The sequence below is a fragment of the Sciurus vulgaris genome (assembly GCF_902686455.1).
Source record: "Sciurus vulgaris genome assembly, chromosome: 5".
NCBI classification, from domain to species: Eukaryota; Metazoa; Chordata; class Mammalia; order Rodentia; family Sciuridae; genus Sciurus; species Sciurus vulgaris.
This window is the reverse complement of record NC_136465.1, coordinates 177,384,424-177,409,991: the sequence shown is the minus strand read 5'-3', so window position 1 is coordinate 177,409,991 and position 25,568 is coordinate 177,384,424. Positions and strand designations below refer to the sequence as shown.

The 25,568-nt window shown below is 44.7% G+C and overlaps 1 protein-coding gene across 1 annotated transcript in view; it reads right to left on the bottom strand.

The window, feature by feature from the left end:
• Positions 1-25,568, bottom strand: part of ATXN10 (ataxin 10) — a 140,824-nt gene that overhangs the window by 58,266 nt on the left and 56,990 nt on the right. Inside the window, exons 7-9 of the mRNA XM_079142587.1 lie at positions 24,500-24,662; positions 17,185-17,293; positions 15,518-15,687 (exon numbers count right to left, since the gene is read on the bottom strand). Of these exons, the coding sequence (XP_078998713.1) occupies positions 15,518-15,687; positions 17,185-17,293; positions 24,500-24,662 (442 nt within the window). The remainder of the gene's footprint in view (positions 1-15,517; positions 15,688-17,184; positions 17,294-24,499; positions 24,663-25,568) is intronic.

Sequence of the window (25,568 nt, the reverse complement as noted above, 5' to 3'; positions counted from 1 at the left end):
TACTCTTTACCTCACTTCAAGCTTGTCACTTTTTCTGTAGTTGTTATCAGTAAAATATTACCTTTTCTGATTAAGTTTTACTGCTTAGCTCACTTAAACTACAAAGTGAAGTAAAAGGATGTGTCTCAATAGGAAATACTTTTAAAAATCACAAAAACCGAGAGCAGAAAACAAAGGTTGACCAGATCCTTCTCCTTAAGGCAGAACCACACCTGCCTGCCCCAGACACCAGGCTGGACTTGAATCCACTGAGCATAGTTTCACCCAGGCTGCACCTTCACCAGCCTCTTCTCTTCCACCCGACGTTTTTAAAAAAAGCTAATTTTTTTTTTTAGCTTTAATTAAAGGTTATTTAGTCAAGCAACAGATTTTCTATTCCCTGAGATGCATTTTAAACAGGTTTTGACATAATTACTAACAACAAGGCAAAGAGGGGCACATGTAAGAACACAAGCGAAGGCTTGTGCCAAATGACCAGACACCCCAGTCGCCAGATCCAGAAAGCTTGAAACAGGGAATATGTGAATATTTCCCACCACAAACTGGATGTGACTACCTCACACTTGTTTTTCAAACCCTTTTAAAGGAGTCTGCGCCCTCCTGCTGATTACGATCTACCAGTTGTCACTTTTGCACCTCATCTTCCCAGGAAGGACCAGGCAATGCAGAACAAGCACAGTCTTGGGAAAGTCCCCTGCGAGGTAACAAGCATGTCTAAGAACATCTGTCTGCTCAGCCCGAAAAACGGAAAGAGCGCTCACCTCAGGCACGAGGACCAAGTGGAGGGTGACTGGCAAAGAGACCTGGAGCCACCGGGCCGGGTGCCAGATGGTGGGTTTCCAAGTTCCCAGGTAAAACACCCAAAGCGGAGGAGGCCCATGGACACTGGGCAGCCAGGGGAAGTCCACTGCCTCCACAGCACAGGAGGAAGGCCCAAGCCCACGAGGGGACCACCACATGGTGCTCTCTTGTCCCGAGCCTCCACCAGCCCCTTCCTCCTGGCCCCAGCACAACTCTCCTTCCACTGGAGACCTCAGCGGTCCCAGCTGGCTCCTCTCGAACTCATTCTGCTAGCCAGGGTAGTTGAGCTCACTCCACACAGGACACAATCCACACACAGTCCAAATGGCTGCCATTTCACAGCCACACAGACCTGGGTGCACGGCCAGCCTCTCCTCTTCGCACAGTGGGGAAAACAGCATCATCTTCAAGGCAGATACGAAAGCACTATCACTGTTGTCGGCCAGAGTCTGGATCAGAAGAAGCCTTGGCGTCCCCACGAACCCTGGCTCTGGCCACCACACGGTGTGGCCCCATCTCCTACAGCAAGAGCTGCTGTGAACAAGGACTGCATCAACTCAGCTTGGGAAACACGGGGCTCCCAGGCGCTGTGCTCTCAGGGCACGTGTGCTGACTCAAGTTACCCCACACAGGGAGCCCAGGCTAGTGAGGGCACGCTCGAAGGTGTTCCTACCTGCAGGAAGTCCCCTAGCTCAGGATGAAGGTCAGGAAAGGCCCTCGGCCTTAAGGTCCCACAACCCTGACACAGGCAGACCACCAGACATGGGCCCCTGCTTCCAGGGAAGCCTGAGTAAAGGAACGCGGGTGCGTACCAGGGAGCGTCAGCACTCCTCCTCCAAACGAAGAAGAATGCAGTTCCACACCCCTGCTGCCCATCCCTCACTCGGGGCCATCAGGCACCTGGCTGTACTGGCACACAAAAGCCAGCCTCCACAGGGGACCTTCTGGGGCAGGAAGGTTCTCCATGCCAGGATTTGAGTGACAGTCAGAGAAGCATGCATCTGTCAAATTCGGCAGAGGGGCGGGGGAGGGGAAAGAAGGGGGAGAGATGAGAGAAGTGGAGAGCCAGGGGCCAGAGGGAGCCATGTGCTCCTAGCTCAGTCCAGGTGTGCGTGACTCCTCCAGGGAAGTGGGGCCTTACAAGGTCAGGAACAGGGTTGTGAACAACGGGGTGAGCCAGGCCCAGCCTCGGGGAACATTCTTTACTACCACTCAACCTGAGAGCCCCAAGTTTCAGTTCCCTCGGGAAGCTGCACCCTCTGCTTCATTCCTCTGCTGGTCACCTGGCTCTGTGATCTTTCCCTGTTAGCACCTTCCTCTAGGGTGTGAGCTCTAGGGAAAGGACCCTCCCTTACCCTTCCTCCTCTCCAGCACCTCACACAGAGCTTGGCACATAGTATGCTCTTAATAAATACCTGTTTCTCTGACAACATGTTTTTAAGGTAACTTCCAAAGACATGAGACATGCTGCCTTTAACTAAGAATGCTACTGCTAAGTAAGAATGTCTGCACTACATTAAATCTTGGAAACTCTGAAGATTTACATCTCTTCTTTTTGGATGTGCATGAATCCTACTGCCATGATTTATAAGTCCATAAAAGCCATATATTTAAGGCAGGATAGACAGTAAGTGTGGAATGCCTAACAGCACTCGAATTCTTGCCATCCAGACTACTTATGCCTCAGGCTTCTAAAAATGAGATGTCACATGAAGCTGTACATCAGGACCTTGCCCTGAAGATGAAGCATTACACACTGCTCTATCCACTCACATTCAGATTACAGTCCTGGCACTCTGGCTGCAGTGTGTGCACGCACACTTGGCCAGCATGTTCACAACAGCATAAAGATGCTGTCGGAGCACGAACCTGGTCCTGGCCAAGGGCTCCCAACCTGTGGACTGGTACAGTGACAGCTCAACAGCAGTCTCAAAATGAAGTGTGATGTTACTTAGCAATCTTCAGTATTTACAATCAGTAATTTGAATCTGGTATTTTGAATCTAAAATAATGGTATATTTTGTTCCAAGTATATCACTGAAGTGGCTGGTCTCACTCTGCATGTGGTTTTCCTGAATCTTGACACAGAACAGCCAGCAAGTCTTCTACAGTGGTGCGGCAATGCCCTATGCACGTGCTGTGTCCTGTGTGTGCCTGTGCCTTGCACACGCAACCCAGACAGCTCTCCAAGCAGCCCTGCATAGGAATGTGGACCAACCTCACAGGTGAGGGAAGCTAGTGGGGGGATGCAGGACTACAGGAGCTGGCTCAGGGAGCTCCCAGGGACAGCACACACCTCCCAACCCCACATAGGGCTTCCCACACCACCGTTACAGGGACACATCTCTGCTACAGGAAGTGTGTGCGGTATTAGATGATGCTGAATTTGCATATTGCATTACAAAGGCAGGACTTTGTTTACCTCCTCTTTACAAATTTCAATAAAATTAACAAACAGAACACCCAGTAAAATCCAAAAATGCCAATTTAACCAAGGTAGGCTAGATGAGCACAACTGTTTAGAGAAAGGGAACCAGAGTCCATCTTTCCTAATAAGCAAGGTAAAATCACACACGTAAAACACTAATAGAGAATAATTCTTAGAAGAGAATGAAACGTCACTGAACTTATAAAAATTCCAATTATGATTTTGACTAAATAACTAGAATTTTAAAACAATCTGACTATAAGGCCCATAGAGGGAAAATTCTTGTGTATGTGAAAATTTTTTATCATATCTATATTTACTAACACTGTACTAACACCCTTCTAACATTATTAGAAATTGTTTTTCAAGATTAAAAACAAATGTACCTTTAAAAGACCAAAGGGACAGATTTCTTTCTCTCCAAAGTAATGGAGAATGTGCTCTTTTGGAATCCAGCCTGTGTGGCCAGCTCAGATCCCAGGGCATCCTGCCTGGCCCCTGCTGGAGCACAGGGTACGGCTGCTCAGAGGAGGGAGGAGGGCGCTACACCCACTACCTGGGATTTTAAAATCAGCTGGTACTCAAGCTCTGGGCTGTTTTTGTTTTGCTTTGTTTGGGGTTGGGGAAGGCAACGGGTACAGCTAAGGTTGAAATTCCAGCAGGCAAAGGACACATCTTCCCTCTCCCTCCCCACCAGGCCTGCCCACTGGATTTTTCTTGTCAACCCCCCCCCCCCCCCCCCCCCCCCCCGCTACCCACCACCCTGCTCAGACTTCCCCAGCCTTCCTCCTCCACAGGTTGGTCCCTGGGCTGTGGAGGTGCAGAACATAGCCACTCCTCATCCCGAACAGAGAAACCAGGCTCCAGAGCATGTCTGCACCTGTGTCCCCCATCCCGGTTCTGTTCCTCACAGGGTGCCCCTCACTTGACTTCCAGGCACAGTGTGGCATTAAAGGGTGAATGCAGCCCCAGCCCCTCCTCTTCCCCATCTCTACATTGCTAACAACTTCCTTAAAAAGTTTCCTCTTGGATTTTTCCAGTGGGTAAATTCAACATTATCACTAATACATACCAAGGAAACAGTGATGAATCATTCCCAGAAATTAGTCTCACGTTCAACCAATTATTCAAATGGCCAAGAGTAACATGAGCTAAGTGTAGCCCGTGGAGGGATTTGTAACGTAAGACCTGCAATATGAATATCACGCTCCCCCGAGAAAGACAACCACACTCACACACACCTTCACACTCACATGCAGGAATAACCAGCACTAAGTCTCCTGCAGTTCTCAACAGAGGTCCTCAAATGCTGTCTAAAGGTCTCCTCAGAAAATTTCAGTCTAATAAAAATGAAATAACCAGGCACGGTGGCACTACTCGGGGGCCTGGAGGCCAAAGCAGGAGGATCACAGAAGGGAGGAGCTGGTGTTACACCAACAGTGAATACTCACACCCACACGCAAGGCCAGATGAAGTGAGACTCAGAGGTCAAGCAGCCAGCCAAGGGTCGCCTCATGGGACTTAAACTGGTTTTCTTCTCCATGCCTCTGCTGAAGGCAGGAGTGGGAGGGTGCTGGGCACCAGCAGTCCAGGGCAGGGTCACCACCGTGGGGGTGCTCTTGCTGCTCCTCTGTGGCCTGCAGGACTCACCTTCGGCTCAGAGAACTTGGTGTTGTCCTGCCACCAGGTGGCATGTGCATCTTCCTGAAAGGTCAGGAATGAAAAGCCAAGTGGGAGATGGGGAGGAGGCAATAGGATCTGCGGAGACAGGGTCCCCAGGCCTGGAGCTCCAGCACTTGGGGAAGCTGCTAGAGCAGGACCTTGGTGGGGCAGCAACAAGGTACAGGACTCCAGTCGAGGCTGCGCCCCCACAGGACACCACTGTATAAAGAATTCTCCCGGGAAAAGGCCCTAGCTCACCCAGGGGGCTCAGGGAACCAGGAGACCATCACCACAGGTAGGTAATAGGCCAAATTCACATCGACAGTGTGGTGCTGGATGCCCTGCTGACATCAAGACTGGCAAGAGGTGGGGACCCACCAGGCCCCAGGAGGTACAAGCAGAGGCCAAGTGCACTTGTCCTCTGTCCCCTGAACAGAAAGTGTCCCCATGGCAGAGCAGGAGAGGGAAAGCAGCACTGAGGGAGAACAGGAGGGAAAAGGACGAGGGAGCACACAAACCAAACACTCACCAGAAGAAGTAGGTCTGCGTCAGAATAACAACAAATGTGCCCAGGCAGCGCAGGGAAGGGACAAGAGGGTCCCCAAGACAACCTACAAGAAGGCTCAGAAAGAGCTGAGGCAAGGCATCCCCTGGGACAGGACTTCCAGCCCTCACTCCCCCCGCACAGCTTGACCGTGAGGCCTTCCTGAAACTCTGGGGGGTGCCCACCAGGCACCGGGCAGCGGGCAGCTGCGCGGCTCCCCCATCCCTTTCCCATGTGCTCTGTCCAGGCATCCACAACACTAGCCAGTACACAGCATGTGTCAAATACATGCTTGTAGTTCAACAGGTTCAGTTCAGAACGAAAAGCTCCTACCTGACACCAAAGCAGCACGGGGGCTCCAGCTGCAGGGAGGACGTACCTGCCTTCCCCCACTGCACACAGTGGCACTGGGGCTCCACTCAGGCCCCTAGCTTGGACTCCACTCCACTCCTGCTCTGCTAGAGTGGGACGGGCATGAATCTAAGTTCTACCAAAACAAAATAAGCAGCAGGCTTGGGGGGTGGGGTCAGACAATGACCTCAAGTGCTCACAAAGAAAACCCATTACAGCAAAGTAACTGTGATCCTCTTCTTCAGTTGCTGCGGGGGGAGATGAAAACCACTTAAGATGGGTGATAGTTCCATCTTGGTTTTTTTTAGGAATGGAGAAAGCATGATTCTCCAATATTTAAAATAAGAGCACTGCTCTCTTTTAACCAAAGAAATGAAGCCTGGGGAGATATACAGACATTTCACAATGTCAAAAGCACTCCAGTTTCACTAGATGGAGATTTGTAATAAAACCTTCACTACTCCTACACCCAAAATCAACAGGCCAAATCAGAACACCTGACAATACTGGGCTAGGACAAACCCTATCCTCTGTAGAAGGCGAACACATGCCTGACACACACACTGAAGAACAACCTTTATATGTGTCTGCAGTGCCCCTCTCCTCTATATAACAAACTGATGTGCATACAAGTGTCCCCAGGTCCACCCCCATTCCAGACAGCAACAATTTCAGTTAGCAAAAATTTTCAAATCCTGTATTAATGTTTTACTTCTTAAAATCTTTCAATAAAAGTACAGTTGAAATTGTAATTGCTAAAGACTTGACCCTTGGCCAAGGAGGAGTCGCCTGGACATGGGACAAGGGCAATCACCTAAGTTGCCAACGAGCTGTGCCCTCCTTCCCAGCAGAGGCAACAGGCACTCTGGATACCTGCCCTCTCCTGTCCATAACAGCACTTTACTGCAGAATTAAATCACTCATGTTCCCTGGAAGATCACAAAACATGCGAAGAAGAAAACAACCCTGCGTCCTCTCCACCGGACACAGCTGCTCTCAGTGTTGTTTCTCTGGATGATTTTTCCTTGCGCCCATGGACAGATACACAGGAACACAGAGGCCCATCAGGCAAGGGCAGTCTCCTGCTATGACCTGTCACCTGCCACCTACCAGCAGCGGGAGCTCTGTAACAAAGCAGCAAGCTTTCCTCGGATGCTACCACAACTTACTAAAACGTTCCCTGCTGCCGGGAGCAAAGCAGTGCAGAGACCAGCCCAACTGCAGCTGCAGCCAACTGAGCCCTCGCCGCACGCTCACATGATCTAGTTCAGCTCACAATGACCCTGTGCTGCAGAGGCTGAACCATTCACTCAAGGTCACTCGCTGTCAGTAGCAGAAACCAGGGCCAGGCGAGGCAGGGGCTCCAGGGCAGGGTCTTAGTGTTTCTACATCAAATCTACAATAACTTCCATTGTTTCTAATCCACAAATATCCTGGCTTATTGTGAAAATCACTGCAATATTTTTCTAGTTTCCCATGGTTCCACCTTGAAACATTTTATTCTTCAATCAGTCCCAAAATTCTCGGCTTTGTTGCCGGGAACTGAGTTCCTGCCATGCTTCCCTGGCTGCCCACGCTCCACCCTCCAGGCGACTCGCCCCTCTGTGGCTGCTCATCCCTGTGGTCGGAACTTTTGATAACATCTCAGTGTTCATTTCCAAAGCATATTTTCATTTCCACTATATATTCCCTATCTATTTCTGAGTATTTTTGTGATTATTTTATCTTTAAAATATATTTTACTTTGACAATTTCCCAATTATTTTCATGTTGTTCAAAATTCTCAGTAGGACTTTGGCCTTATAATAGAAATAAGCTGACACCTTTGCCTGTCTCGCTTCCACCCACAGGGGGCACGACACAGCTACCTCGCCAGCCCTGCGGAGAGCTTATTTCTACTGTTGAACACGGTAGAAATACTGGGCCACCTTGGCAGGGCCTTGCTCTCTGCGCCTGCAGCACGGGAACCTGAAAGCAGCAGGCCTCAAGGAAACCCTCTGGGAACAGGAGAGCCACTGAGCGGGGAGTGTGCAGTCAGTCCCAAGGTGCTCTGGGAACAGGAAGGTGCCACCAAGGATCCAGAGGTGGTCACGGGACTTCAAAGACACATCTCGGGCACCTCCTTTCCTGGAAAATGTGGGAGCAAGGTGGGGAAAGTGGGGTCCTGGAGTCAGAATTCCACCTGTGACCACATCAAGGAACCTGATTCATTAATGAAACGGAGACAGTTACCCACTGTCTAGCTTCACTACACCACGTGACAGGAGACATGGCAGCGTGCATCTCTGAGGCGCTCACAGCCTCTAGCAAGAGTGACCAGGGGGTGGGACCGCACGACAGCCACCACACAGGCTGGACGGCACTTGTGCAGTCAGTGGACTCTTCCTAGCAAACAGTGCTACGCCTTTCCCAAAAAAAGACTCCAAGTGCTCTTGTAACAAGACAAGGAAAAGTGAGTTTTGTAGCTGAATGGTAGAATATCATCTGGGTCTAAAAAAAAAAAAAAATACAGCCGCAACAAACCAACATGAACAGATGCCCTCTGGATAGGAATTCTGATCTCACTCACTGTGACAGGAACCATGTGCTCAGGAACGAAGGCGGCAGCTTGTTTCACGAACTGTGACACTGGCGTCACACTACAACAAGGTGGGATCCCAGGGAAGCCAGGTCCCAGAGAAGGCCTCTACGGTCAGCCTTCAAGTCAGCGAGCTGGGCTGGGGCCTGCTGCTGGCAGAGGAGACCACGGCAACTGAGTCCAGGGTCACCCCACAGCTTCAAAGTCCCACAACACTCTCCCAATTGACCAAGAACAGAGTTCGGAATCTCCACAGAGAATATTTCACCAAAATATTTCAAAAATATTTACTGGATAATCACAAAAGAGAAGTTCAACTCAGAAAGCATCTGTGGTTGAACTGACCGGTGAAAAATTATTCTCATCCTAAATAAAGTTCTCTCATTTGCTTTCACCTTAGTTCCTCCAAAAGCCCCAAATGAGAAAAGTAACAGACAGAACACAGAACATGAGGATGACTTAAACTTGGTAAGTAGCCTGAAATGCTATCCACAGATTTCTACTTAAATACATAAAACTGAAGAGAACTGAAATGAACTAGATCTACCTGCTCACAGGTTGGTCAGGAGGGCAGGGAGGCAAGAGACTTCAGGTCATCTCCTACATACTTCATACGCATGACTACATTCCATTCCGTGGACCCCACAGGAAGGCACAACTGTCTCCATTTCATCCACAAAGAAGCTGAGGTTGTCCCCATTTACAGTTAACAGTCAACTAAAACGCTAGTCTGGAGTTATGTAGCTCTAAAGTGCTGCCTTAATTCTCTGTGCTGTCCCAGCCGTCTTCCCTGGGAAGGGCTATGAGTATCATGCATATCCACTGGATGCAGATTTTCCAAGTAAAACAATGACAGAGCAGTTGATGGCAGGACAATCCACTGCCTGCCCGGAATCCTAGGAAACAAGCACAGAGCCAGGGTATGGAAGTTCCCATGAATAAGGACAAGCGTGTATCTGGGAAAGAGGGTGCTTAAGCCATTAGCACCCAGGAGGACCTCAGCAGAGGGGTTTCATGAAGATGAAACACTAAGGGAGAAGCCAGGAAAAGGTGGTGGTGGTAAGGGGTAATTAGGAAGGGACTGAGCTGCTAAAGATGACTAAATCAGATTTTCCACTGTTTTGATGGTGGTCAGTTGGGCACATGTATGAGACTGAAGACTCAAAAACAAGAGCCCTGTATATTGAAATATGCATCTGAATTAACGACCAGTATAAACTTATACACAGAAACCAATCACAAGTAGAGGCGAGGGAAGAACACCAGGGGTCCACAGGACAGAGAGGTAGAAAGGGTTTCTGCACAGACCTGAGAAGGCCTCAAGGAGAAGGCACCCCATGTCCTTGAGCTCTAAAGGCCAACTTAAGGTCACTCAAGTGTGAGTAGAGGCTGAGAATTCCAAAGAGTACTAGCAGAAGCCAAGGACACAGACGCTGACCCTGTCCACCAAGGGCCTGGCCCACTGTACAGCTGCTCAGAGGAGAGCACTACTAAGCGGGTCAAGCATGTGTTTTTCACAGAACCACCATTCCACCCACCGCCAGGCAGCACTGGTACCCAGAACAGGCACCAAGAGCAACAGCTCACAAAGCAAAGGGAAATAGCCACGGGTGTCCTCCAGTGTCGAGCCGGAACTCACCTAGACAGGAATCAAAGAGCTCACAGCTTGCCTGCTCTTGGCTTCTTGAGCCTCCGTGGGAAGCTGAAAGGCACTGCCCTCTCTAGAAACACTAAGAAGTGATCGGGTCACCAGTGTGTGACGTGCAGCAGACGCTCAACAGCACGAACAGACCATCCTTCAAGAAAAGTTTATTAAATGCTTACCATGCACCATGTTCAATTTAAACACTTAATAAAAAATTGATCATGGAAACACTGATTTATGTAAATGAAGCCCCTCAACTGCTCTGAGCTGGAGGAAGGCCAGGATTCCTCCTCACCTCTGACTCCTTCGCACAGTACTGGCCAGTTTTTAAATGAAGTAACTCTGTAGTGAAAGCTGTGCGTGTGCACGTGTGTGAGCCTGGAGGCTCCTGTGTGGAGGGGAGCGAACCCTTGACATAACACCCACCGCCAAGCCCTGTGCACTCGCCTCTGCCACGGCCCAGTCCTGTGCGCCCACCTTGATCACAACCACTTGCTCGGGCAGAAAACAGATGAAACCAGATCATCTGCCTGTCCATTTCAAAAACTGCACTTAGTTTTATGAAATAAAAAGTTTCTTTTTTTCCTTTGAATAAAGCATTCACCCAAAGAAGTCTGGACAACAGTGAACAGAACAGGGAAAGGAGAGAGTAAGCAGCACATCCCCAGCGAAGAGGCCCTGGAGTCTTTTCCCATCACGGCATTAACACTCACACTTTCCTACAACAGAAACCAAACAATCTCTATTCAGGGCTGGAGGGTTTAAAAGCAGACCAGTTAATGCAGCTGTGGCAAAGCACCACTGCTCAAGTTGAGGACAAGAGATGAGGTAAGAGGAGAAGTCGGGAGGGACTTCTCCTTCCCTGCTGGGTCCTGGGAAAGGAAGGCTTCAGAGTTCAGGAAACACTGCAACCCAGCACATGTGCAGAAGGCAAGCTCAAGTCTCTTGGGAAGACTGTGGGTAACCTGAATTCCCAAGGCCAAGTACCCCAACTCTTACATCTTGCTCAAGGGTACAAATCCCAAAAGAAGAGGCTTCCCCAGTCTATGAGCAGCTCAGCTCCCAGTCCTGCCTAAAGGACTGGCCAGCCCAGAAGGCAGCGTTTCCTGGTAGCTCTTCTCTGACAGGCCTCTCCAAGTGGGCATGAGTTGGCACTCACATTGCCTGTGTGTGCATGTACACGAGATGCACGCACACACGCGCGCACACACACACACACACACGTACACATACACACACTCTGCTAACATGGCGGCCATCTCCAGAAGGTGCAGCCAGGAGGTCCCACTCACAGCTGTTGGCTGGGTTCCATCAGTCTCTCAAGGCCTTGGTTTCTTCATTTAGAAAACGATAAAGACAAAATCTTTTCAGTCTTCTTCAGAGGTGGCAAAGGACTCCACAAACCGGAAAGGGCCACAGGACAGAAGGGTGCCATCTAGCAGGCCCATTGCAACAAATGAAGTTACACAGACAGCAGAGACTCAAAAGGCTACCTCTCTAACTTCAGGGGAAATAAAGATTCTAGAAACAATTGTGTCCTGCACAGTTTTGGAATTCTGGGACAATGAGGCAAGGTCCCCAGATGTTCCAAGAATGGAATTTTCCAGGAAGAGCAGTCCTCAGATGTCACAGGGAACGTTCATATTTGACGAAGGGATGAATGGGAGACAGATGAGAGGACCACCAGAGTGCGAGACAGGAAGCCAGAGGGAACTGAAGAGAACTGGCTAACAGCACCTTTGTTCTGAAGGCCTATGAGAGGTCTATTTCAAAGCTCCTCCTAAACTCTCCTCCTAAAGCTCTCAAATCAGAGGCACCAGGATGTAGGAGAGGGAACACAGGGTTGGGAAGTCACCAACGGGATGGCCTACCTTGAGATGTGGTTGGCAGAACCTGTCATGCAAGACCAATGAGAAGATTAAAGCTGATGACACCTGAAGTTCACTGGGTACACTGTAGGGACACAGCAGACACTAAGCAAATAAATCATCACCAGTGCCTTTGTTCTTCTGGGTGAAGGGTGAACCCAAGCTAGGAGAGGTGACACAAAGCCCCACGTCGGATTCAGTCTCAGTGCAGACGCAGTGCAGACACAGCCAAACTTCCCTTCAGGCTCCAACTAGGGAAAAAGTGGAACAACCTCCCCAGAGGACACCCTGAGAACGAGTGGTCTGCGGACAGAGGCCTGCAGAACTACGCCATTCCTGGAAACATGACTAACGCCATCTGGGTCCTCCTGAACTCTGCCCCTCGAGGCAACAATGAGCAGGGCAAAGGTTTAACAGCAGCTGGAATCAGGATCTGGCTGCAAAAGCAAAGAAGCTCCAACACTTCCCAAGTACAATTTTAGTGTTGCCTGAATTTTTGGAAAGAGAATAAAATCCCACAGGTGACGCTTTCAGGTTCAGGCCTTCTGTTGGCACAGGGGAGAAATGGGGAGGAACAGGACTTCTCATACTCGGAGTAACTCCCCCCAACCCTTCGAGTGTCTGCTCAGAAACCAGCAATGCGATGAGCAACCGCACCAGTGAGAGAGCATGCGGTGGCCTTCCCGTGGCGCCAGGACCTCTGCGGCAGCTTGGGCGCACCGTGTTTACTGACGGTGCAACCTGAGCCCCACTTCGGGAGTCATTTCACAAGGCTTTTAAGGGGCACTCTATTTTGTTCCTATAAGAGACCAATCCAAATTAACAACAAAAGGTAGTTAAACATAAGAAAAAGCACTTCTTTTGTGCTCCTCCAGAAAGGCAGTCTTGGTCACTAAAAACGTAAAATGGGAGCTGAAGGAATGGCTCCTTTAGGAGAGCGCTCGCCTAGCATGCGCAAGGACCGCAGTTCGAATCCCCGGCCTCTCAAATGAGAAGGAAAAAAAAAAAAAAAAAAACCACAAAACTCTTTGGGCTGGGGAGATAGCTCAGTTGGTAAAGTGCTTGCCTTGCAAGCACAGATCCCTGGGTTTGATCCCCAGCACCACAAAAAAAAAAAAAAAAAAAAAAAAAAAAAAAAAAAAAAACGTAAAATGTCTTATTCTATCAACTTTTTTTTTAATAAAAATCAGTCCATTAATTTTCCAAGGACGGATTAGTAGTCTTACACTCATATCTGCTTGAAGATGAGAACAGGTGCCAAAAGGGGGCACAGTTAAGAAAGAGCAAGTTTTCTGCTGTGATGTATCTTGAAGGAATTCTGAGCATTATCAACCACTACAGAACAAATTACTCCAAAATGCAGTCTCTTTTTAAATGTTCATCTTATTTTTAATCTTCATTTCCCTCTGTTTTTCAGACTGGATGACTTCTACTAACACATCTTCAAGTACACCAACTCTTCCCTCTGACATCTCTATTTAGAAGTTAAGCACTCAGTAATTTCTTATTAACTCCAGATACCGTATTTTTCAGTTCTATATTTTCCATTGGGTTCTTTTTTTATACTTCCTACTCCTTACCGAGAAACCCTATCTTTTCATCCATATGATGTATGACGCATATTTTCCTTTGCATCCTTGAGCATGACTACAAATGCTGTTTTAAAATCCTTGTCCACATCTGTGTCATCTCACAGCTTCCATTTGATTATAGATTCATTTCAGAATGGGACACATTTTCCTGTATGTCAAGTAATTTTAGTTTGTAGCCTAGACACTATGCTATGGAAATTCTGGATTCTGTTATATTCTTCTAAAAAGTGTTGACTGATATTTTTGTTTTAGTGGGCAATTATCTTTGTTGGACACAAACTGAGAATTCTGGAGTAGCAGCTCAAATCTTGGCACAATTATTCTGTCCTTAGCTTAGCTTCTTGGAGCCTGCCCCACACATGTGACTCAGAAATCAGCAAGGATTTAAGTAACTGATACCCAGATTGTGAGGCTCGCTTTCTCCTCTCCAGGTTCTCTTTCCAATGGCTGTGTGTACCCCACACTCTTCTTTGGGTTTTCAAGCTGAAAGACTGAAAAGCTTCCACTGCACTGCACAGCACACACTGTGCCACTTACTTTTTCAAAGTGTCAATTTCATTCCAGAATCTGCCTGTTTTGTCAAATCTGAGTGTCTTCACACAGCTGTCTTCTGTCCAGAGTTTATAACTGTAAAGTCCAATCGTAGCTCCCTAGGCGATTCACAGAAAGAGAACCTATGACCCCGCTACCCCATTTTTCACTTTTTCTCACAATGCTGTGGGTCATGAGTTCAGAAAAGGCTTTGCCTAATCTATGTGAAACTGGCTGGGCACATAAGGAAAGGAGGCAGGATCTGCTCCCAAGAGGGTGCTTACACACAGGGTTGGTGCCCTGATGCTCTTTGACTGGTCTCTTCACTACATCTCATGCTCCAGGGTCTCTCCTCAGGGACTCGCTAAGTCACAGCACAGTGATCTCAGGGACTAAGCACTTCTTACATGGTGTCTGGTTCTTACGAAGTTGGAAATAGGATCTGCCAGACCAATTAAGAGCTATGCCAAAAATGGTACAGGATGGCTCCTGCCACAGTTTATTGTTCAAAGTGGTCACAGGAACTGAACAGATTCAGGGGATGGAGAGATAGATGCCAATCAACCCTTGATGGGGGAATGACAAAGTCACACTGCAGAAATATATGAAAAATAACATGTTCCTGCAGACTTCTTGGAAAATATAATTTGCCACAGATTTAATGAAGCAAAACAAATGCCACTCAAAGTATAACTTCAAGGGACTCCAATAAACACTAGTTCAACGTGCAACATGTGACCCAATCATCCTGCAACAATTATCACTCTCTCACATGACTGAAGCAAGGACCTCTATGCCATTTAGCAAAGAGCTTTCTGAAAGAAGTCTACCGAGTTTCCAAACTTAAGACATAAATATATGTCCACCTCAAAACACACAGAAGAAAAGGCTTCTGATGGCACCACTGGTAAACGCAGAACACAGATAAAGGGGAGGTTTGCTTTGTTTTTTCTTACAATAAAGATCAACAATAACTAGTGGGGTTTTTTTTTTTGCTTGTTTGTTTGAGTTATAGGTGGGCACAATACCTTTATTTTATTTTTATGTGGTGCCTCACGCATGCTATCTGGTGAGCGCTCTACCACTGAGCCACAACCTAGCCCCTAACTAGTGATTTTAATGCATAGTATATGCTAGAAATTTTCTAGGTCTTTTAAATACATTTTTATCAACTGCATGACATTACAGTGTTTAAATGCACAGGCTCTGAACAAACATCACCTATCTACAAAAAAAGAAAACTGGCTCAAACACATTCAGGACAAAACACACACAAAACTAGAAAAAGCACAACCTGATACTAACAAATATGACTTATTGTGTTTATTTGTGGGAATAACATATAATAAATATTATTTTTGTTTTCACTGATTTATATATATATATATAAAAAATATATACGTATCTCTTCTCAACCTATTCTCTAACCACTTCAATCTTTCACTCAAAAAACGTAATGTAGTCTAAACGCTAAATAAAGCAATGCGTGTGTGACACACACTAAGAAATCCTCTCACCTTGTCTTGGTTGTCTTTATTCTTGTAGCACAGATTTCCGATCAGACGAATGAGATGAGACTTGAACCCCTCGGCCACATTTGAGATGTCACCTTCTGCTTTTATGCAACCAGAGGTATTGAAGATGTTTGTGGTATCTTTTCCAGCTACATGAATTAGTCGTAAAAGATCTAGAATGAAAAGGGTTAACTTGATTTCCCACAAGAAAATATTTTTTAGCATTGGTTCTAGTTTTCCATACTGAAATCTAATTTATTTTAATGCATTAAAACGAAATAAAGGTAGTGCACTGAAAGCTTTCTTTAAATAACAATTAGATGCTCTTCTGCTTTTGCATTATATTTCTTTGACTCTAGTTCTGGGGAGATAAGCCATAATTATTACCTTGATTTGGACTTTCTACTTTCTACTTTACAAAGAAAAGTTGACTAAAAATTTCCCAATATTGTTCTTAACAAAAAAAAAAAATTGTACATATACATATATATATATATATATAGATATAGATGGATAGATAGATAAATAGATCTCTTTCTCTCTGTAAGATCTCATCTGATAACTAGTCAGCTAAGTCTAAATCACAAGCTGTGTCTGTAACAAACCACACCACAGAACCAAGAGAGCTCTACACTTCTCAATGGTGAAATAATCCAAGGCAAACCTACTTTAGCCACAGTCAGAAAAATAATGTCATTATACTCTATGGATACCTCTCGGCAGCCTAGGAAAACAGACCTTATAAGAGCTGTGAGTTCGTGTTTCCACATTATTTCACTTAATGTTCCTGACAAACCTACCAATGGCAGACATCGTGTTCCCAGTTTTATAACGAAGAGATCATGCTCAGAGAAGTTAGAAACTTGGCAGAGATGGGATGGCAACCCACACTCATCCTGGCTCCACAAGGATTCCGCATTGGTGGTATTTTATTTTGATTATCACTAAAAGCACTGCACTCAAAATAGTACACCAGGAGAGGGTTCTACCACCTCCTGAAGCTCACTGCTAGCACATCTGAGCTTGAGATACTAAGTCACCTTTCTTAGTCCACTGGCCCTGAGCATGAGCATGGCCTCTTTAATGGAAGAAAGCAGAGATGATCACCACCAAGGCCGGGCTAAGCACAAGGAACAGGTTCCATTTGAATTATTCTCCAAATAGCTTTTTAGTAAAGATAGTAATACTTCAAATAATGGCTTCTTGCTTAAAACCATTTTTCCATAAGAACAGAATATATAAATATGTAAACTACTATTCTATGCATTTAGTAAATGTAATTGTGAGAAGTTTTATAAAGTTAAAGTAATATAAAAAAAAAAATCATCCTCATAGTCACAAGCCTCCCCTCTTTCCTTCCCCATCATCTTGGTAAGGAGCCTCCTGGTGACACATCCACTGCAGCACCTGCACTACAGGTCTCACTGTGCCTGTCCTAAGCTGGTGTCCCAAGGTCAACAAGAGGGAAGTAGTAAAACAATGTCACTTCAGGTCAATCAGCCTCGGAAACCCAGCTGGTACCACAACACACAACTCTCAAGAAGAAACATTCAAAAAAAACCTCCAAGTGCATCAAAACACTGAAAATTAAGGATGTGTTTGGATTTACACAGTAGCATGATGAGTCAAAGATTTCTTAACAGAAAACACCAAGTGTGTATTTCACTCACCGATCACACGTTCCAGCAGGCCAGGAAAACCCTGCAGATAGCCCAGCAGCTCAGTATTGGCAGTCATTTCACACAGCACATCCAGAAGCCGAATGGTGGCCAGAGCCTCCTGCAAAGTATGTTAGAAGCTAAATGATTTCATTTTATAGATCACAATAGGAGAATGAAACACAATGTTAAACATGAAAGTCAGTAATCGTAACACATCTGAAAAGAGAAACTGAACCGTGCAAAACAAAACAGAAGTATTAAATAAGTCATCAAATAATCATCTTACTAACGGCAAACATCTGCCAGCAGGAATGAAAGATTATGTGTCATTATGTGTCTTCTTGGAGCAAAGAGTCAGAAAACTTCTTATTCAAGCAAAAATACCTTCCAACAGTGGGATAAATGTTCAAAATTACTAGCTACGTGTACATAACATTTATGCAAATACTTTCTTTTTAAAGCGTTTCCAGTATTCAAGTTCTACTTTAAAGATGCAAATATCCCATGAAATACATTAATTTCTTGTCCACAAGAATCCTGTAAAGTGCTGTGGTTGACAAACTGTGGCTTCAAGATCTCACATTATTTCTGGGTAAATAAAAACCTATACACAGTATCTTGTTGGGTTGGAAAACATCATATTATATGAACATGTGAGATCACATAACTACTAAACGACATGCAACAGACAGACTGCACAGACAAGGAGCTACTGCATACGAACTGCATGGCATTAGGCGGTCCATATGGAATTCAATTTAAGCCCCACTGTTAAAGTATTTAACAAAATGTGGCAGAGACCATAAGCTTAGGTCATAAAGATAATATTCTTCAAAAGATAAATTACTTTCTCTTGTTAGTACCAAATATGTATTTACTATTTTCTAATTAGGAAATCCAAAGATAATATTTTAATCTAGCATTCTGAAATCTCAAAATAAAAAGCAAGAAGTAGCACAGTTTTAATGTCTTGAATCTTTAACACTACTTCATAGCTTTACTTGCTAATTACAGAGTTGGGGATAACCTCGATTAGAACTCTGAAATTACACTGTGAACAAGGGGGCTTGAGCTAATGCATGAACTTCTCAGGGCTTTGGAGTCCTCTTTACTGTTTCTCCTGGAAAAATGGCTGGCTGATCCTGGGTAAGGCAGAGCTCTTGCAGACCCTGGTCACACAGCAAGGAAGCTACGAGAGAACCCAGGGTCATCAGCATGTTAGAACATCAGGAAGAATCACAACTCAACATAAGCCAAGTGGTTTTAAAGTCATGATGACAATTAAATAAAACAAACCAGCTCACTGGTCACCTTGGGGTGAGGCCTTGAAACTGACTGATTACTTTGAAGACTGAATCAAGGGGCAATTAAGCATTTCCTTGTTATGATACCTCCTGGAACCTGACAGTTGACCAGTTGACTAGGGAAGTTTCTCTTTATAGAACACTCTTGCTGGGCTGGGGTCGTAGTTCCTCTTACCTTGCATGTGTGAGGTACTGGGTTCAATCCTCAGCACCACATAAAAATAAAATAAAGGTATTATGTCCATCTACAACTAAAAATTTTTTTTAAATAAATACTCCTGCTAATAAATGACAAATGACTATGATAGTCAAAATGCCACCGCCTCACAAAAACTGACGAACTGGGAGATTTAAATACTCATCGAGGATGACCAACACCCCAGGTACAAATGGCCACATGCTCCGTGCCTCTTGCTGAAAGTGGGCACCACAGCAATGAAACACAACTCAAAACTTAACCCAAACCGAACACACCTCAAGAACTAACCCTCCTACACAGCAAATGCAAGGCAGAATCTAGCAGTCCACCATAGAGATACACGCATCAAAATCAAACTGTAGACCACACCACAGGAAAATACTACAGCTTCCTTAACAAGTAGCTTGCCCAGGAGAAAGGGAAAGGAAGAAAGGGAAGCCTAGATATTCAACAGAATGGAGACCTGTCAACCCACTGCAATGTATGGCCATTATCTGCATCCAGATTCAACAAAATAAACTTGAAAAAAGTTTATTAGACAATGGAGAAAAATCTGTACACTATTAATCTGGCACTAAAATTTTACAGTTAAATTTTTTAGAGGCATTTATTGTACTGCACTTGTGTCTGATGATGCCTCATCTTTTAAGAGTGCGGGTGAGGTTGTGGAAGAAACGAGAATGAACTGAAGGCTGGGGACACAGTTCAGGATGGAGTCTTGAGCAGCAGGCCTGAGGTCCTGGTTCAACCCTACACCACACATGCACAAAGAAGGAACCAAAATACAAGGTGAATGGAGAACGCTGAAGCCAGGGACGGCTGGCTGAGCTTCACTGCACTTTCTTCTCTTAGTCTGGGTTTGGAATTTTCCATTAAAAGACAGAAATAAAGAGATGATGAAAGGGGTTGAAAAAGATGACCAGAAGCCTCTTTCCAGGTCCTAAATTCTATGATATCAACCAGAAAAAGCCCAAAAGAAAATTAATCTATCCTCACCTAAAACATGCTCAATTTTCAACATTAAAGTCCTTTTATTAATAAAGTGCTCATAATGAGCACCTGGAGATTAATAATAACCAGGAAAAATCATTCTCTAAAAAAACTAAGAGTAATGAGTAAAATGTCCTTCCAGATATCAAAGTATTACAAAACTATATTAATTAAATCAGGTACTGAGAGACATATGCAAATGAAAGGAACAACATTCTGAAAAATGTTGAAGGGGCAAGAAGAGGGGAAAAAAAAAAAGAGTGGTCTCCTGGTCCAGCTCATCTCTCAGTTAACTGGTCCTGCAGCATTTGAGCCACTTTATATTTTTGTGAGTGACATAAGAATGACAAAATGCAAACATTTTTACCCAAAGAAATGCAAATTAGTTGTATCTGGACAGAATGCAATTAATTATTGCCTTGGGCAAAGGCTAGTTCTGCATGTATTCATACATACATGTTAAAAACATACATATACATATGTTCATTTCAACATTCCTTTACGACATATAAACATGTAGTTCTTTATGTTTTCCTTTCTCCATTTAACATCTGACTGGCTCCTTCTGTAAACGCTAATCATCTAGAAATGGATCCAAACATACACACTAGCTTACAGTCCTAAGAGCAGTGAAAACAGCAGGCTGCTCGCTACATGGTCTGAATCCTAACAAGCCAGCACTTGGGAAGCAAGGGGTACTGGTCAGCACAAGAAAGGTTACGCTCAAGTACAACCCACTTACATGCACAGAAAATAGGCATGCAGAAGTGAGACTTCTAAGACCACACACACCAAGATACAGAAAGCCAGACTCAAACTCAACACACCAGGGACTTTATAAAATCTTGTGTGAATCAAAAGACATAAATAATTTATTTGGATCCATATATCACTCCTTACCTAAAAATAAATTCTGTATTAATGAAAACTGTGGACTAGGAACTGAAAAAAAATGGAGTGTACAGGTATGTATTTCCACATTGTAAGTGAAGAACTGTATTAAATTTCGAAATTTGAAAAAAAAAAAAAAAAATCCAGAGGCCATTAAGGATAAAATTGATAAACCCAACTAGATTAAAAACAAACAAATTCTAAAAGGCCAAATATACTACAAATAAATTCACACAGAAAATTAACTATGGGAGAAAAATTTATTTGACAGAAAGACTGACATTCTAAAAATATTTTTTTCTAAAAGATGCATTCAAAGGTAACCTAATAAGCAAAACAAATGAACAGATCAGCACTAAAAAACAGTACAGAAATGTAATTAGTCAGATCTATAAAGGGTTGTGGTTATGGCTTGGATGTGAGGTGTCCCCCAGAAGCTCATGTGTGAGACAATGCAAGAAAATTCAGAGGAGAAATGATTGTGTTGTGAGCATCTTAACCCAATCAGTGAATGAATCCCCTAATAGGGATTAACTGAGTGGTATCTTAAGTGGTAGGGTGTGGCTGGTGGAGGTGGGGCATTGGGGACATGGCTTTGGCGCATATATTTGTATCCTGCAAGTGGAGTCTGTCTCCTGCTCCCTGAACACCAGGATGTGAAATGCTTCCCTCTGCTACACTCTTCTGCCATGTTGTTCAGCCTCACCTTGAGATCAAAGGAATAGACTCTGCTGTCTATGGACTGAGACCTCTGAAACTGTGACCCCTTAAATAAACTTTTCCTCCTCTACAATTGTTCTGGACAGGTCTTTTATCCACAGCAGTGAAAAAGCTGACTAAAACAGTTGTGATCGAGTCTTGTGCTACACAGTTCTTTCATTTAGAACTGTCTCTAAAATGTTTTAATATACACTCTCTGATTTGCTATTCAATTTCTAGGAAGAAAATTTTTTTCTAGGAAAATAATCATGGTGCATCTAAATAGTGAAATGTCATTCAAATATTAACAAGTAAGTGCCATTTGTATTAAGATGGAAAGATATATAAGTTTTATAAGTAAGGGACAAACCAAGCAAAAGAACAGCATATGCAATAATGTGAAAAAGGAAATAAACACGTAGGTTTATTTGGTGTGTGTACATATACCAAATATCTTGGGGAAAAAACAGAAATACACACAAACAGCTCTGTAGAAAACAGATGGGGGCTGGGCAAAAGGGGATCTTCTTAACTTTGTTTCAGCTTAAGTAATTTTTCACAATGAAGAAAATATTTGCATAATGCAATAATTTAAGCCCTTAACAAAATATGGAGTGAAATAACACCATTTTTACTTATTCCACAAATATACATTAGATGTCTACTGTGTAAAAGATGCCCTGATTTAACATGCGGTTGCAAGAACTAAGAATGAAAAACCTGCAAGGTAAGAATCATTCTTACCACATGCAGCTGTAAGGAAATATAAAGTTAAATGAAGTGTTTTCAAGCATTCAGAGGAAAAGCAAGGCTCAATCTCAGATCTCACAGATGAAGCATACTGGAGTTGACAAGGTGTGTCCAACCTGGAAAGGACGGCAGGTGCACTGACATGAGAACCCAAAACAACTTCTGTAAAGGGATACTTGCACAAAACTTCGGGGTTTGCAGGTCAGTTACATAAGTTAAAAAACAAATGCAATTAAGATGACCACGCTCATTCTCACTTCCCAGCCACAACATTATGAGAACTTTATTGACTGTCTCATCCACAAGAGCGCCATCGATGGCAAGCTCGGGATTTTCTGGGAGGGGAGAGGAGCCAGTCCTGGGTGTAGCTGGTGCTGAATTCTGTGCACAGATGCCTCTGACATGGGTGACTTCCAGTCAACCATGGACACCCAGCTTAAATCCTAGGTGTATGGTACCCAACTCAGAAGTTGGTGCAGGCCAGGCGAACTGCAGGACACCGCTGGGAATGTGGTATGTTTAACACTCACATAAGGGTCTTCTTAAAAACTACGGTGGCATTTATATATTTGTTTGTTTATATCTGCACCGACCTTAAAAGTACAGTATGAATTAATATGCATGAGTCGTGGGTGTGCAGATTAATACACTTCTTATTTCAGTTTTCATAGGAAAATTGCCTACAATTTCCTATTCCATTAACATATGGTAATTCCTCCCACCTTAGAGAAGCAACTACTTAAGGGGAAAATGTAAATATTCCTAAATACAAAGGAAAAAACCACACTAGGTAACTTCCTACTACAATACTGAAATTGCTTTCAACACAAGTCCTGGAAACACAGCTGTGATTTAACAAGTGTGAGTGTTATGTCTTCCTGTCTCCTAGAGAATTTTTTAGAGTTTTTGAAACACAGCTCATAACTCCTCCTGCTGGAAACAGGCAAATCTAGCTCCAGAAAGCAACCGTGAGAAGTGAGTGAAGACTTCTCTCTTCTCTATCACAGAAAATGTCAGTGACCAGAACCTGGTTGGGCAACCTAGCAGAGGAGGCCTACACAGAGCGGTCTCAAGCCCAAGCACAGGCACAGAAACCCACTCTCACACAGGACAGCAAGAGTCAACAGCTCTGCGCCATGCTGCGGTGCTCCGGGATGGCTATGCCACTGCCCTGTTCTCTGCCCACCCTGGCACCAATCCCTCCCACCTGCTCATCCCAACTACTGCCCTCAGGGATTCCAGCATCCATCACTCCTCTCTATCTGCCCATTCCAATCAGCACACAACAGACCTATCATGTTTCTTCAAATGTGTTCAAATCAACTCCACTAAAGTAAAATTCACATGCAGTAAATCTCATCCACAAATGCACAGCACAGGTCAGGGTCAGGGCATACAGCTATGTGTACACCAGAAAGTCTCCTCATGTCCCTCTGCCCTTGGCTTTAGCTCCAGTGGCACAAAGGTCTGGCCTGCTCCAGTCTCAGAAGTAGAGTCTGCTGCCTGCTCTCTCACCTGGGACCTGTGTATTCCTCCCTGTGACTGTACCAGAGCACATTCCTTTTGTCTGCTGAATAGTTTTCCGGAAAAAGAACAATCTGGACCTTACCTTGGAAGGGAAGAATGGAGGAATAGGTACAAGAGAGGTTGTTCAGTGAAGAGGCACGAACAGAATCGGCGCCAGCTAGTTCCCATGCCCTCCAGAGACCAGGCCTAACGCTCGAAGGTAGGCTGGAGGGAATAAAAATGACCTGAAGTAGCCAACCACAGGGGCAGGAGCTGACACAATTGAGAAGTTCCTACAAGGAGAAGTGGATTTCCTAGAAGGCAGTTTGGGAATAGGTACTAAAAGCTTTGAAAAGACATATACCACAAGCCTAGCACCTGCACTGCAAGGATCTCCCAGGTTACTAACGATGGTTAGTGATGTGCTAAAATAAACCGCAAAGATATCTCAACAGCACTATTTACACAGGTAGAGATAACTAGCAGACCAACGTGTCCACCTACAGGCAGTTGGTCAAATAAATTATGGGAAATTCTTTACCTAGAATGTTATGATGACATTTTAAAAGATATTCACAATGTACTGCTCATTTCTTTGTTCAGCAACTATTTGCTAAGTACCTAGTATGTGCATCCAGCACTATGACCATGGTCCAACCTCTGCTCTCATGAAGCCTCCATTCAGAAGAAAACCAACTCAAAGCAGATGGCACAGAGCAACTCTACTGAACATGTCTACATATGCATGCGTGGATTTGATGTTATCTGCCCTGAAATATGTACAAACCACCATTTTTGAAAGTCACTGACTCTGCCTGCAGAAATGAGGGCACTGCTTTCCCTCATCTGCATTTTCTAAGTATCTAACATAGGGCACATTACACACATACCATCCTTACCAGCTTTCCAGAGTGAACTCTCCTGGAAGACCTGACTGATCAGAAAGCCTGCCTCCTCTCACCCATGGCACTGGGATCCACCTTACCTCATCAGCGTGCTGCTCGGAGGTCAGCCTCAGCACAGTCCGGCACTGATCCACAAAGGAGCTTGCAATCAACTCGGCATGGCGCAGAAACACAGGCACGTCGTCCTTGGCCAACGGCTCATCACCCACCAGCTTGGCTATCATGAGGTCTAACAGCGTGACCCTGTGAGCATAAAAGAGCTCTACTGAACTGTACAACACCAGACACACCTACACAGACAGTTTTAATGCGATATTTTTATTGTAAATTCCTTACTTTATTATAATGTCTAGGAAAAGAATTATGAATAAAAGATAAACTTCATCCATTACCTATTTTACAAAGTCTCAATTTCTCTGATGTAATTTGGCTATGGAAACAAGAAGTCACAAGCTTTTTATACCCATTACTACGATCCGTTGAAGTTCTGGAACACAGTCACAGAACAGCAGCGAGGTGAAGGGGGCTAACATTTATAAATTACTTGGTTGAGCCAGGCAATTTACACGTGATCTCATTTAATCCTCACGAAAACTCAAGGAGGCAGGTCCTGCCATTGGCCTCATACCAAATGTGTGCAAAGGTGCAAAGGTTCAGTGAGGGCGACTGCCCGCTGGGCATCATGCCTCCGCGAGGCCGCGCCAGCACTACTCTGCCTGTGGCCATGTGCTCTTACCACTCATTTTATGGCCTTTCTTGAGAGGCTGGCTTTCTTCTGTGTACCAAAACACAATTCTGAAGGTCAACCTATGTCACTTTTATATCAATAATTAAATTATCAAATAATCTCACTCTCTTAGGAAAAATCAATGGCAAATGGGCAAATCTAACCAGCATCGATCAAGCAAGACCTTTGCTAAAAATCACATTTTGATTTGGGATTATACGCATAATTCTCATTGTTTAGCGAATGAGGGGAAATACACTTCAATTAGGCACAGAGCACTCCTTACTAAGAGAAACACATGCTATTTGCTACCTCAAGTAAGATACAGAGCTGCCGAGCTCAATGACAGGAAAAAACCACCTATAAAGTAGCCACGTTCAAAACTCCCCCAAATCACATCTTTCTTATACCAACTACTAATC